This window comes from Rissa tridactyla, chromosome 2 (genome assembly GCF_028500815.1).
Source record: "Rissa tridactyla isolate bRisTri1 chromosome 2, bRisTri1.patW.cur.20221130, whole genome shotgun sequence".
Taxonomy (NCBI): domain Eukaryota; kingdom Metazoa; phylum Chordata; class Aves; order Charadriiformes; family Laridae; genus Rissa; species Rissa tridactyla.
In genome coordinates this window covers 161,551,625-161,567,241 of record NC_071467.1, presented here as the reverse complement: position 1 = coordinate 161,567,241, position 15,617 = coordinate 161,551,625, and the positions used below count along the sequence as shown (strand labels likewise).

Sequence of the window (15,617 nt, the reverse complement as noted above, 5' to 3'; positions counted from 1 at the left end):
AACTAGCTATTATTTTCAGTGTCAACCAGTGGCCAAGTGGCTTTGTCCTTTGGAACCACCCGACAAGGGGATGTCCATTGCCCTGAAGAGGTCACACTCCAGAAAGACATTTCAAAGAGCTTCAGTGCTTTTCTCCTGTCATTCTCATGGAATTGCCCCTCTTGAAGAGCAGTTTTGACAGAGAAATGGCAAAGAGGAGGGATCCTGAGTCCCTCTGGGTGCATGTCCCAGCCAGACAGCAGAGCTGTGGAGCTGCTGCCCATGGCTCGTCTCGCTTGGCATCCTGGGTGCTGCTCGGGGTGGTTAGGGCCATTTCAGACCCAAGTGATGAGAGAAGATCCAGAAGACTAATTCCAATTCCTGTAGCTCATTTGACGATGGAGAAGCAAAAGCAGCTGCTCTGATATCTGTATAAACCAAGGGTTATCACCTTTGTAGGGATTTCTTCTCCTTTCACATTTCCTTGAGCTATATTGCAAGAGCCATCAGGACCCATCTATCTCCAGTGCCTCTCTCTTGCTCGTTTAGCTTCTCTGGTCTCACAGCCGGTATGCTTCGAGGAGCAGGACAGGGGCTGTTAAAACATTTTGGGAGACTGAGTCCCTTGACCAGAAGGCCCTGGACAGAAAATGTCGTTGAACTTGGCTTTCCCAGATCCTTACATCTCCATCACCGCCTTTCCTTCTACCTGCGGGAGAGCTGGAGGAGTAAAGCAAGCGGGAGTTGTAATAATAAAAGTCTTAACGTCTTGCTCCTGTGAGCTGACAATATAAAGTATTTAATACAGTGTGTGTCTGCAGCCATACTGTGTTTCTGGCTGACTTCAGAAACCCAAGGCTTCAAAAAGCATAAAACTAATTTAAAACGAACCATTAAATAAAGACAGTTTGGGAGGTCTGTTTTTCTGGTATTTGATTTCTTTGTGGGTTGTTTTTCTTTTTAAGCTTTTGCTTGAGAAACACGAGAACTAGATACTTTGGGTGGCTTTTTTTTTATTTTTCCTGAGAAAAAAAGAAGCTGAGATTCTCCCCTAATTATGGAGCTTCAGAATCCGTGACACCAAAGATCACCAGAATGACAATATGTTCCTGAGATTTGGCAGTGTTTCAGAACAAGAAAAAAACATGTGTTGAGGAGTCAGTTTGCTTGGTATGATACCAGAGGCCGGTAATGGAGCTGTTGCCCACGCCCCTTTTCCTCTTCTAGCAGTATAATTAAACAGTTAACACATTTCAGAAATAATGGAATAATTAATGTAATTAAGCAGGGCTTCTTTCACAAGCACAGAGCATGGTAAAGCAGCACTGCTGTTTCTCCGGCATTGGAAGCGTCGCTTTATTTTCACCTGTATCTTTCACCTGTTTACATGAAGGTAAAGGGCAGGGCAAAGTTTCCAAAATTGCTCAAAGTGCCATTTCCAAAAGCAGTACCCCATCAGCGTGTGTCGAATTGGGAAATCAGTGAGCTTTGGACTTCTCAGGTGGGAAAAACAGAGCTTAGGTCATTTTGAAAATGCTACCCTATATCTGCCTGGCTTTTATTCTGCTAATCCGATGTGTTCCTTTAAACAGACCTCTCCCTCGGATGAGGCAAGCAAGAAGCAGCTTCTAATGCCCCACCGCCCGTCGGTGGACCACTCGGACGAACCCTTTCAGAGGCAGAGGGCAGTGAGCGCTGTCAGCATCATCACCAGTGCCCTGGAAGGTAAGACACGTCTTTAGTTCCCCAACTCAAAGCCGTATTGACTGGCAGGAACAAGTGACACAAAAGATCCTAATACTGAACTTTTGTTGTTTTGCTAGAAGGCATTATAGATAGTTATTCCAACTCCTACAGTATAGGTGAAGCTGTAACAGAAGGTAATATAATCAACTGAATTACTCATGTGCTTGCAAAAATTCTGACAAATGCTGGTCATATAATCAAAAATTCAGATCTGGTATTATTTTGTGCCCTCATGGCATTTAATAGGCACAAGGCTAACCAAGATTCAGGGCGGTGGAGCACCAGACTGTTTAGGTGACTGTGCATCCATTTGCATCTCGTCTCTCTGGAGCTGATGGCATGCGCAGTCACCAGCTACGTGCAGAACTTCCAGGTTGTCGGAGAGGAACATCTCCTCCTTGCAGAGCAGCTAGTGGGACACAATGGTTTGGTGGGTGTTTGAATCCCACTGTGAAACTTAAGGTTGCTCAAAAGGAACCCATTTGTCCATGCAAATATTACTCGGCAAATTTTTTCCATTGCTCATTAAGCTTCTCATTAGATGCAGGAGGATTTTCCTTCCCTGTCTTTCCATACACAGGAACTTCGCATTTCCCTTTCACGAGTTTATTGACAGCAAGATGACAACTCATAGCAAGACATCACATTTCTAGGCTCTTTACATGCAGCGTGAAGGCATTTCCTCCTGTCTCCTACATTGTAAATTGAGACGAGATAGGAGGCAGCAACTGAGAGTGTAGAAAAATGTCTGTCAAGGACACAGTGTGGAGCAAGGGAACTTCTGGATTCTCCTGCAGCTTTGTTCTCTGTGTTACTGACAAACAGGAAGGCAAGGCAAGATGGGGGGACTTATCTGGAGCAGGTCACCCAGGGTAGTTGTGGCTGCCCCATCCCTGGAGGTGTTCAAGGCCAGGCTGGATGGGGCTTTGAGCAGCCTGGTCTAGTGGGAGGTGTCCCTGCCCATGGCAGGGGGGTTGGAACTAGGTGATCTTTAAGGTCCCTTCCAACCCGAACCATTCTATGATTCTATGATCTGGGAGATGCTTTACAGAAATGGACTGGATCTAACTCTCTGGAGACAGCCCAGGGTGTAACCACAAAGCCCTTCTTCTTCCTCAGCTTTTTACCATCCTCTGTGGTTATATTCAGCGGTATTGTGGCCAGAGCAGATATATATATATGTTTAAATAAAAAAAAGATTTGTATTCTTAATAGGTAAATAATCACTTCAAACTATTCCAGTGTTTCGTGTAGTCTGCAAAGGTTTTACTTGTTTTCTGTGGGGTTTTTAGCAAATAGCTTTGTGATTGATTTGCTTCTTGTAATGTGTTAAGAATGCCTAAAAGGCCTGATCTGGACTTCTGCTTATTTATTTAATGGTGCTTTCTGTTACTTTTTACCACAGAAATAGAGACCATTAAGTCTCAGGTAACTCAGAGGATGTACATTTTTAGCCTCATATAGAAGAAAACTGTTTCAATCCTTATGAAAGTTTTTCTAACTCACAGGCTTTGATTAGTCATTGAAATGGAATACTTGTTAACAACAAGAGGAATATCAAATCAGAATAAAAGGTGTCACAGGCTTTAACTATAATAATAGCTGTATGATTTGTGCCAAATTGCATGAAACGGCCAGACCAGAAATCCCCTCTGTTTTAGTTACCTGGTTTCTGCTCTTGGCTCTTAGGTAGTCATCACAGGCCTGTTTTTCCCAGACATCGCAAAGCCTGGCAAACAAGGATGGACTTAGTTGTTTGTTGGGTTTTTTTTCCTTTAAAAATAAGAGGAAAAATACCTTCAACTACAAACTTTGTGTTTTTCTGACCATTTTTTTTAAACACTATAAAGTAGCATAAAAAAACGCAGTGTTTGTTTTTTTTTTTTTTCCTTTTGTAGATGTCTTTCAAAAACTACTAAATCTGTTGTGATTTCCAAAGGTCGCCCATAGTGGGGAAACGGTGAGGGTTCTCGATAGGTTTAAACCATTCTAATGCCACATCGCTGTCAAAAGAGGACAGTCACGCCTTCTTCCTCCCTTGGCTGTGTTCCTGGAGTTTGATTAGACAAGCAATTGGTTTTCAACTGGATCAATGAGCAGAACCAGCTCACCAGAAGGACCAGGAGCACAAAGGCTGTCAAAAGGACAGAGAAATAACGTGTCTGATGCTGAGAGGGATGAAAAATACCCCTTTTAGCAGCAACCTGGAGTTAAAGGGGCTTGTGTCAAGCATGGAGCCTCAGGGCTCCAGATTCACACATCTGATCTGTGTCAATCATGAAGGTCCCAAAATTATTAACAGTGGAATAAGCAGGGTTGGTTAGAAGTGATTATGAGGGATGTGGATACGGGGAGATTTGTTCTTCTGGATTTACCTGGAAAATGATGTCCTTTAGGAAGTGACTGCCCCAAAGTCTTAATTACTTTGAGGTGAGTTTCCACAAAAATGTAAAGTTAGGATTTTGCATTGAAATTGTTTGGAGTTCGGATGGTTCTCGCATCATTTTAGGCACTTACCTGTAAACTCTCTGCTTGGAGGCTGGAAAGACAGAGTTATTTTTCGGGAGCAATTTGGTTTCACAGAGATCTCGGAGCAGTGTAGATGTTTGTGCAAAACCTGTGCGTGGGGGACGTCATCTGATACTGTGAAAGCTTGTTAGAGGACACCTAATGCCACGGTTCTGTTGTCCAGTGAAGGAAAATGCACAGCAAATTTATCCTGGCTTGAGAGAGGAGGCTGTTTATAAACTGATTGAAATAACAGCCTTGGCTGAAGTTTTCCTGTTATCAGTGCAGGTTCTAATTATATAGACTGAAACCGTTACACAGCATTCCATGCCCATAAAGGCATCAGAAAAGGAAAGCGTTAAGCAATTCCACTAATCATTATCATCCAGCCATTAACTGTCTTTTTGGGCTTTTCTTTTCCACCGTTTAATACAAATTATACTTATGAAGCTATTTCACTTCTTTTGTGCTCAAGTAAAATGAACATATAAAGGTTGTATTTTAGGTAACATTTTAAAAGCACCTCTAAAAAGCACACTGGAGCTTTAGCAGCATTTTCAAACCGACTTATGGACCTCCCCGGGTTTTCTCTGTGGGCCTTTCAGAAGGAATCAGATGCGTAATGCCTTTTTGGATTGCACATCAAGAACAGAAACCCTATTGATAACCAGTGATACTCTGGCTCTCAAGTGCTTAAATCAGCTCTAAATATTGGATTTAAGCTCTTTCATCTCTTAACCGCTTTAAAAGGTATTACTTAAGATACTCCTAAAATGGGACTTGGGAATGTTAAATGAAGATAGCGTGTTCTTATCCATTTGAGCTTGCCAAAATGGAAAACAGAGTAAAAATCTAAACAGAGTGAAAGTCTAATACTAGACTTTACATGTTTAGTGTGATTCTCCCATTTGGCTTGTGACACTTTTAAAAGGTTATTCCTTTCAGAATAGGTCACTGTCTGCTAAGTGCAGGTCAACTGGCAAAAACCTCAAAGTGTGTGATTTGCCAGCCTGTTAGGACAGAAATATTTTTATCCTAAAAAAGAGTTTGGGGTAATTCAGGGGCCTTCCTCTAAGTTATGAGTCATTTTAAGTGTTCTCTTGTCATATAACTCAGCGTGAATTGACTGTTACTTTACTGCTTGTGACTTAGAGCTTGAGGAATCGCAGCAGAAATGTCCTCCCTGCTGGAACCACTTTGCTGTTAAATTTCTCATTTGGGATTGCTGCCCGCTTTGGCTTTTAATCAAGAAATTTGTCAAGTTTGTGGTAATGGACCCATTTACCGACCTCACCATCACCCTTTGCATTGTGCTGAACACGCTCTTCATGGCCTTGGAGCATTACAAGATGACGAAGGAATTTGACCACATGCTTTACATAGGCAATTTGGTAAGTGAACGTGAACTTGAAGGGCTACCTGAGGAGTGGATTTCCTACTTTGTGGAAAGCCGGGGGGGGGGAGTGGGGGGAAACTTGCTTTTTTTTTTTATAAGTTTTGGCTGACGCTTGGAAAGACCCCCTTTTGATATGCTGTCAGCATGACTTTGCCTATGACGTATCAAGCAAGTCCACACCGTCACCTCTTTCTGGGGGTGAAGAGAAATGAATGAAGAGCAAGGGTACATTTTTAATTAAATTAACATATTCTAATGTTATTAGTAACCATTAAAGCCATGTTTCTGGGCTGTTCCTGATAGGTATCTCGTTTGTATCTGTTTAGGGAAATGAGATAAGAGAAAGGTTAATGAGGTTTATTTGGGATTTCTTTTAAAGCAATGATAAGGCGGCAGTTCTCGGTGACTAATGGTGAGTTTTAAGTTAAAAAAAATGACAGAAAAAAAACCCAAGGCGAGATCTTGCAGGGAAACAGAGTGATGTTTGAGCGTATGTAGATATGTATGTGGGAAGGTGCCTATGGTGCATTTGCTGTCCCTCTCCATCCTGCTGTGCCTCCCAGCAGCGTGTGCCGGGTCCCACGCGGACCCCAGGGCAGAGGGGACAGGGGACAAAGCACGGCTGGTGCTTCGAGGGGAAACTCTGAATGTGGAAGCTGGAGCAGCCGGAGAGAGAGCTGCAACGTAAGCAGGGACTGCGCTTCTCCGAGGAAGAGCAGACTGACAGATCTACAGCCAAGCTGCAGGGACAGCAAAAAAAGCCTTTCCAGAGGCGACGTGGTACAATTTGTTAACCCAGGGGGCCACTAAAATTCTGCAGCTACTACAAAACGGAAGCTTTTTCTTTAGTTGTCTTTCTCTGTGTTTACGTTTAAAAGTTACCATGTTTTACCGCTTTAAAACTTAATGTTTAAAGCCCTTTTAATTTTAGAATAGTCTGTATTGGAAAAGGCACATGCCATCTAGCTATGGCGTGGTGGAATTACCCCTAAAATCTGGTAGTAGAAGCAGAGATCTCCTATAGGATATCTCTTATCTGGATATCCGCTAAGTCTGGAGTACCCTGGAATGTGGATGCTGCTAAGTTTGAATTGGAGAAGCACGTAGCAGAGATGAGAAAAGCCCTTTATTTCTATCAAATCGAAAGCTGCAGTATATCAAAGTGGGATTCCCCTTGCCTAACTTTAGGTATTTACAGCGTAGGAGTCTCTCTCGGAGCTGGTTGCCTTTGTCTCCCTTTAAGGTCAGGGGAGAGTAACAGACAATTTTAAGGCACAATTAATGTGACGTTTTAAAGACATTTACTTTTGGATAAGGTGAACTGTGTCCTGGAGGCCAGTGACTGTAGTGACCATTGACTGTAGAGGGAGTACGCAGAGACACTACGGATGTGATGTCTGCCTTTAGTGAGAAGCAGGTTTGGGGGGCGTAGTAGCAATAATCAGGCTTTTTGTATCAGTCCTACAATATGTGGTACATCACGTACGGATTTTTTTCTGGTCCTTGTTATTTTTAGCTGTGGGCCTCCTTGGGCAGGTTGAGGTTCTTCTCCTAGGCTGTGGGACCAGTCTCTAGTTTTTCAGCTGCTGTGTCTTGGCAAATCTCTCTCTTTTCTTGTGCTAAGCAAAAACCTGTTCAGGTCTCTCTTGCTTCAAAGCCATGCTCTGGCCCTCTGTGGAAAGCAAGAGATAAGGGTAGCTCGGACAGTCATCTCACAGGGCTGCATCCAGCTCCCCTTTGCAGCCAGCCCTTGCGTGGGGTTGTTGCTCAACAAGTCGTGGGGTTGTCACTCAACAATTTGTGGCCTTCTGAGGCGACTTTAAAAAAAAAACAAACCCCTTCCGACCCAGTACCTATCAGAGCAGGTGGCGATGCTGCTGTTTCCCCCTCTGGCATTCCAGAGAGTGAATGTTGTCTGCTCCTTGCTCTGCTTTTGGCAGGTCGGCTTCTCCCTTTTGCAGACCACGGGCAGTGAAACTTTAGCCCTTGACATCCTCCTGCCAAGGCTGCTCCTGCCGACCTGCCGGGGCCGAGAGGGGCTGAGCCCGGTGCCGACAAGGAAATAGAGACAACGAGCAGGAGCGGGGAAATGCAAAGCAAATTTTGCAAAAGAAAAAAAAACCCAAAAATTGTCTCACTGAGAGTTTCTCAGCACGGCCTAGAGCTATTTCTCCTCTTTGTGCTAAAGAGTAAAATAAGCAGAACAGCCTGCTAACATTTTTTGCAGCAGGCTGATGGCACGGGGCTCCCCTTCCCGAGTTCCCAGGATGGGTTGGTGAGAACCCAAACCACCCCAGCTCCCCCTCGCCAGCCTTACTAAACCCCTGCGTAACTGGATTGATTGCGAGTAGAGCAGGTCAGAAGGAGATAATTCCATTTTGCGGAGGATTTTGCAAAGTCATTTGTAATGAAAATTGACGTGGGTTTTTTTTTGGTTTTTTTGTTGTTTTTTTTTTTTAAATCCCCCATAAAAGGGAAGGGAGTCCCAGCTCCAGGGCAGGCTGCCAGGTGTCGGCATCCCTGAATCCGCAGACTGCCAGACCCCCACGCTGGCTGGCTGTCATCTTCCCATTGCATCTAACCCTCTTTGAGTGATTGTGCTACCTTTAAATGGGACGGGGAAATATTAAAAAGGGCAGATCTTTGGCATTTTTTTCCTCAAAACAAATGTTTCTGAGAGAAATGAAAGAACGAAAGTGGAATATGGATTTGCTTTCTCCGAGAGCAATTCTTCGCCTGCTGCCAGTCATCGGAGATCTCCCGCTCTGATTGTCCATCTACTTCATGCAGCACCTGCTACCTTCAGACTCCTTTAGCTCATCACTTACAGGAATCATTTCCAAACGTGATCGGAAGACTAGCTGAGCACTTGTACATCTTTACATGGTTCATCTGCCTGTGCAGTGCCACCACTTAAAAAATAGGTAGATAGAGCCAAGAGTCTCCCCAATTTTATTTTCCTTTAGAAAATGAGATACTTTTATACAAAATTAGAGTTTAAAGAGCTGAAATGATAGATATAAGAATTTTTTTTAAGACGAAGTCCTCCGAATCAGCAGCGGCATATTTAGCACCAGTGGGATGTTAAGTTACTTGTTTTCTTTCCAGCCTTTATCGTATCGAGTGTCCAGACTCTTGTACAAGCGCAGTCGCCGCGTACCAGGTGCCGGCGATGGGACAACCGCCGTTTGCAATTCGTAGCTGGTGCACGTACACGATTCCCCATGCCTTTAGGAAGGCTCAGACATTTTCCTCTCTTGCTGTGACATTTCCTTCTCGGAAGGCTATTGATTAAAATGATTCAGGCACAGAAAGTGATCCTCCTGAGTCATTTCTCAGCGAGACGGTTGCATAATGCATGCAGCGTGGCATCGTGGGTTTTAAGGCAGTCCCCTGGATACAGTTTCACAGACATCCAGTTTTGTCTTGTTCTCTGTCCTAAGGGAAATTGGAGCATTCTGGTGGGAATCTTGGGTTATCTCTGACCACCGTGACTCGGGAATCCTTGGCTAGTTAGAAATATGCGACAGGTTGGTTTGTTGGGTTCTTGGTATGAGACGGTGAAGGGCTGACAGTCCAAATTGTTGCAGCCCAAGGTTTTATTTTCCTCATGAGAAAGAGCAAGTATTTTACATAAAGCACTGTGTAAAATGGCCACTTGGAAGAATTAATTCCTGAAGCATTCCAAAGTAAAGCCAAGCTTTCCTTTGCCAATGCAGGCTATGATAATTTATTTTTATTCCTTAATATCTTAGTTATATAATCTTAAATTTTCCCTTCCACGTCTTAAGGGATTTCTCATCTTTGTTGATCAGAGTCGATCAGGTTTGCTGGGATACTGCCATGAATATTCAGCTTATTGGAAGGAAAACATTCTCCTTCACTGTATGTTGCTGATATGTGAGCTCTGGATTCCCCCCTCTTTTTTGGCCTACGCGGTGCATTGATATCGGCTGTTTTGCGGAAAACCATGCGCTTTAATATATAAGTGCAACAGAGAAATTTTCAGAAACACAGAGCTCTGTGCACCTTGCACTGGGACTTGGAACAAAAATAAAACAGTATATGAAGAGCTTGATGCCCACATTTTGTCATTTTAAGTTGACTGTAGCCTTGCGTTGTGCATTTAAACTGGTACTTAATAAGGACATACGAAAGGACAAGATCTGAATCTCTGAGATACTTTGCAGGAATGTGTTAAAACTGAATTTGCTGTCAGCAGCTTTCCCTTTCCCTCTCCCACTGCCTCATAGGTAATATTTGTATGTTGTTTTAAAGAAAAATGTTCCAATTAGGACTTCCACCATATGACATTTGAACTGGGTCATAAATAAGCAATGTGTTCCCAAGTTGCTGTGAAAAGAAAATTGCTGTGACTGTTTGTAAAAAAAGACTGGGACTCAACTTATAGTTTCTAATCGCCTTCGCTGCCAGCAATAACCTCAGAAAGACTGGAGGCTTGCATTGCCCTGGTATTGATAATAATAACAAAATAAAAAGGGATAATACAGCAGGTACGCTACAACCCAAACACCCCTTTAACACTCCCACTCCATTCATTCGGGCTTCTCCACTGAAGTGAATAGATTTAACCTTTATAAAAGGCACCTTTACACTTTGCTTCTCACCACTGGGGTTATTGAGATGACGGAAGGAGATGGAAACGTATGTTCCAACCCAGAGCTTGAACTCAGATGTCACTGTAAGTTTACAGCACTATCAAATGTTATTGTGAAAAGACTAGACAAAGTTGTAATACTGATAAAGAATCGGCCATGAAAAATAACGTGTTTGCTTGTGAAATGTTTTTGGCTTTCCGCTGCGTTCACGGTATCAGTGGAAAGTCTACAAGCAAGGAGGTGTGCTTAAAAGGTTACTTTGACGTCATATTTTCTTTCTGCAGGTCTTCACTGGGATTTTTACAGCAGAAATGATCTTCAAAGTAATTGCCCTTGACCCCTACTACTATTTTCAGCAGGGCTGGAATATTTTTGACAGCATAATTGTTATACTAAGCCTGATGGAACTGGGTTTGTCCAGCATGGGAAACCTGTCTGTCTTACGCTCCTTTCGATTGGTAACAGTCTTATTTTGTTCTTACCCCTCCTCTTTTATTATATATAAACTCTGACATGAATGCTACGTGTTCTCTTAAAAACGCATCTGCCGATAAAGACTTTAATTGCTGCAAACTGGTGACACTAATTATAGGCTGCGTGATAAATGTAATTGTTACAGATTTACATCAGAGTAAACGAGAACATAATTTGATTCCTTCTAGCTGTGCCAGGTACTTGTGGCACACTTTAAATGTTTGAGTTCCAATTTGTAATAAAGATCTGCCATTTTCTACCTGTACACCTGTTAGCATAGTCAGCAGATAATTGATAGCCCAAGAAATGCAAGAGCCAGTAACTTGTCGTTTTAGAAGTTGTTATTCCTAAATTATGTTATAAACATGCCACCGCTCTTTTAAATGTTGTCAAAAGAAAATGTCTTTGAATTATTCACGGAATGATGTGTTTTTTTTCTAGAACTGATCAGCATAACATAGCATCTGTCTTTCACGGGAACTCCTTAGCTGTCAGCCCCTTTGTTATGCATGGGATAGTGGCATTCTATTAATGAGAGACTGTCGACATATTGGAACAGAAAAGTAGTTTCCTTGCCAGCCTGACATTTGTGTTGCACTTCATGTACCAGGATGTCCATGCTAATCATTCTGGCCGTGATAGGGCTTCACAACTTGGAAAGACCAGGAAAATAAGCCCTTATGGTTACATTTAGCGGAAGACCTTTTGGGGTTTTTTTTTTCCAAAATTCTCTGCCCTGCTCAAAATTGCAGATTTTTCACCGTTGCTGCTAGGTCCTGAGAGTCTCCTGTCGGTTTCCGAGCAATCCTTCTTCAATAGGGCTGAAATTAAACCTTCAGTGGAAAACACAGCACAAGGGCTAGGAACCATTTACATCCTTAAAATAGGTCTTAAGTGGGACGTGGGTTGTGCGCAGACTGCGTGATCCTCAGCGCAGGGGTGATTTTCACCCCGGGAGCTAACAGCTAATAGCATCTGGCTGAGGCTGGCTCTGAAACACAGAGGAATTGCTTCCCTCTTTGTGGGATCAAACCCTAAACTCCGTCCCCCCCAGTGCCTTCCAGGCTGTTTAATTTGAGGAGGAAAAACGACGTAAAGGAAAATATTAAGACCTGAAATCTCCTCCTTCCATTCTCCGCCCACCATGGTATCGGAGGAAGGAGCCTCTAAAAGCATGTCTATCTAATAAGGCAGGGCATAGCTCTGGAAAACTTAATTCTCATCCACGAAGCCCAACTGATATTTTATTAATAGATGAAGTGAGGTTAACAGGAAGTATGGCTAAAATCACCTTGTACCGCACACGCTGTGGCATTTAACGTCTTTCACATGTTACCCACTTTAATAATTCATCGGCTGAAATGTCTGTTGCTCCTGTGAACTGACACTGTTGTTTATGTTTTGTTCACAGCTGCGAGTCTTCAAATTGGCGAAGTCCTGGCCGACCTTAAATACGCTCATTAAAATCATTGGTAATTCAGTGGGTGCCCTCGGTAACCTCACTCTTGTGCTGGCAATCATCGTCTTTATTTTTGCTGTGGTAGGAATGCAGCTTTTTGGGAAAAGTTACCTGGACAATGTGAAGAAGATAAGCACGACCGGCAATTTGCCACGGTGGCACATGAACGATTTTTTCCACTCGTTCCTCATCATCTTCCGAATTTTGTGTGGGGAGTGGATCGAGACCATGTGGGACTGCATGGAGGTAGCTGGGCAGCCGCTGTGCCTTCTCGTCTTCTTGTTGGTCATGGTGATAGGAAACCTGGTGGTGAGTTCTCAAGATGTATTTTTTTCTTCCTTTCCTGGTGGTGTGTGCAAATGTACCATTATTATTTTTTTTTTAAATCCAGAAATGGCAAATCTCACATTGCTCCATGGCTTTAATTCAATTAATTGAGTTGTCACACGGAGAAGCTTGTTCATATCCCAAATACAAAATTGCTAGCATTGCATTACTTATCAGGAATGAAGCCTTACTGGTTTTTTGCAGAAGAAAAGATAATGTTTTACTAGAAGAAAGGCACATGGGCTGGTTATAATGTTTTTATTTCTTAAGCCATTCCCAGGGCTGAAGGGATTCCAGATCTCTTTTCTATACAGGAATGAATATCACCTCAACTATCATTGTATCAGGAGATACTTTTATTTCCCGTCATTTTTGGTCCAGAACACGTGAACCTTACAGCTAGTACGGTGTCTTTGCGTGGAGTTTCGAATGTCTTTTAGCCTGCGTGTTCTAGGAAGCTGCAGGTTGTGTTTACAGTAATGTCACTTGCTCGCTTGCTTTTTTAATAGACTATCCCATAAGCACGGCTTACATAAGCTCTGAACCTATTAAGACTGAATTGTATTTCCCTGTTGACATCTTGTGGAGCGCTTTGCTGGCTTGCAGTCATTGTGGAAATGTTTCGCCCGTTCAGCTTACAGAGCGGCTTTGACATTGTAGCTCTAATGGGCTTGCTGTTTATGTAGTGCGTTGTTTAATGGTAGATGCTGCTATAAAAAATGTTGGGTTTTGCTACCGATTGCTTTTAGTGGTTGTTTTGCTTTTAAGTACCCAATGTTTTGGTTCTCAGCTGCTGGGATAGAAAAGTTCTTCAAAGAGCTTGTAGAAAAACAAAGCACGTTTTCTTTGTTTACGTTAATTTAGATTTTAACAGTTAAATTTGCACTGAAAATGTTGATTGCAAGAGCAAATTATGTTTTATAGGGTTTTTTTTATATAAATCAAAGATTATGATTACGCAGAAGGTGGCAGAATACTTATGTTTTTTTCCCTAACTCCCCATTTCTGTAGATCTGTTGAGAACTAGATGTGGTTAGAAGAGTTAGGGCAAATCATTACTTTCTGCACACCTTTTTGAGAGTTTAGCCTGAGATCCAGAAGCTTAATCTCCCCCTGCCATTAAGCAGTGGATTCTGTGTATGGTAATGAAATCTGAACATAAGACCTAATACATTCTGGGGAAAATGTTAACATTCGAAATATTAATGGATTATTGAAAGATGTGAATTTGCAACATCTGATTGCCTCAGATATTAACACTCATCAATGTGCATAAGTTCTGTTAAATATAAAATGTGATTCAGAGGAGATTGCGCTGACATTATCTACATATATCTAACCATCAGTGCTCAAAAAAGACTGTCCCAAATGTAAAACCATATGCTGAAAACCTCCGTCAGCCTGGATAAGCTGAAGTTACTGGTCAGCTGAAAGCAAAAATGCTGGCTTTATCCTTTTCAGCCAACAGCTCTGTAAGCATGCAGCAATGCCTTGTGAATAGGTATGATTATTGTCTGGAGATCACTCAAAAAAAAAAAAAGAGGAAATGATTCATAGGTGTGAAAAGAACAACAGATTCTGAATCATGAGACTCATCCAGTGTCAGCTGCGTTACACGGAGATTTCATGGTGGTGATTAGCAGGTAGAGAGAAGGTCCTCTTATTTCTCTGGCATCAGTCAAATTCTTACTTTCTTCAGTGAGAGTGGGTTGAATTCACAAACTCACTTGTTTGATGAACATAATCAGATGTAAAAATTCTGGTAGCCGAAAAACCCCATGAACCCTTTAAAATAAGAAAACTTGAGCACTAAGTCTTCTACCTGTAACTTGGTTGCATTCAGTGCCAGCAGAATTCCTCTTTTAACGTGATGAGATCCTTGTTCCTCCTCTGAGTTCCAAGAGTCGAGTCAAGTTTCAAGAGCTAAGAAAAACGTTATCCTGAGGTGGTATCTCGTTTGGACTCTGAATGCTTTCTTAGTCTCTGAAAGCGTGGAGGAAATTCTGTATCGTTTTTCCCAGTGCAGCAGATCTGCTCATCTAGATTAAATACCTTTGTCTGTCACATATGCCAGTACTTATGGTACTGTATATGGTTATTTTCCCAACTACAAGGCTATGCGTTGCAGAGCAGACCTGCTCTTTACCTACTGTAAAGTAAAGGCTGGAAACTGGTGCTGGAAGTGTTACAACCACTGTGATTCTGTGGTACGTTCATCGATTCGGTTTGCAGGTCTCACTGAGCCTCGCCAACATAAATTCAAAGGAATGGTGGAAGAAAAGCCAGGAAAGGTAGTAAGTACCCTGGGCAGCATCATGCTACAGAGCAGTCCAGCTGTTGAAAGGAATTTTAGCAAGTCTTAAGGCTTTGGTTTGTATTCATATATCCTGAAAATGCCTTGGACCCGTGCAGTGCCACATGAAGCTGTGTTTACTGATGGTCAGCTGATCTTTGAGTCATCTTCAAAGAACTAAACTTTACAGCATAGTTGTAAAATCATGTGCTGTGTAAGTGCCTTTTGCACAGTAAGACTGTGTTACTGTTGTCAGAGGGCATTTTTAAAGTCATTGAAGCCGCTTTGGAAGGTAAAGCCAAATCAGACTGATAATAAAATAGTTTCCCCTCCTTTGTAAGAAAGAGCTTCTGAAACTGCTAACTGAATAATTACGCTTACTGTTAAGTTTTATAAAGGGCTTAACGTATTTCCTACGTACATCTGTGTTAGTGAGGTTAATAAGGAAAATCACTAAGACAGGAATTATTAAGAAGATGTAGGGGAATTTGGGCGGCGAGGGAGTCCCCGGTGCCCCCTGCTCAGCCGGGTCAGCCGATGCGAGAGTCGAGCGTGACACCAGCCACTTCTCAGGGGACAATTGCAGGTAACGGGCGCTAACAATGTGCATGAATTAAACTGACACTTCAATCACAGGAGGAACAACCTTCCAACCTCATTGTGTCTGCGTGACATACCCTGGCCAAGCCACCCTTTTATTCTTCTCCCGGCCACCCAGATGAAGGCTGTTTTCTACCAGCGTTTCCTGGAACGCCACTAAATGAGGGTCAGAAATGCACACACTGTCTCCGCTTATGCTCCGATTTGGCTGTGTAT

General features: G+C 42.6%; 1 protein-coding gene across 5 annotated transcripts in view; it reads left to right on the top strand.

Moving 5' to 3' along the window:
* Positions 1 to 15,617, top strand: part of LOC128905371 (sodium channel protein type 5 subunit alpha-like) — a 222,076-nt gene that overhangs the window by 111,760 nt on the left and 94,699 nt on the right. For all 5 annotated transcript variants that reach the window (XM_054191393.1, XM_054191392.1, XM_054191391.1 and 2 more), the window contains exons 12-15: positions 1,572 to 1,704; positions 5,386 to 5,624; positions 10,533 to 10,706; positions 12,134 to 12,490. In XM_054191393.1, the coding sequence (XP_054047368.1) occupies positions 1,572 to 1,704; positions 5,386 to 5,624; positions 10,533 to 10,706; positions 12,134 to 12,490 (903 nt within the window). The remainder of the gene's footprint in view (positions 1 to 1,571; positions 1,705 to 5,385; positions 5,625 to 10,532; positions 10,707 to 12,133; positions 12,491 to 15,617) is intronic.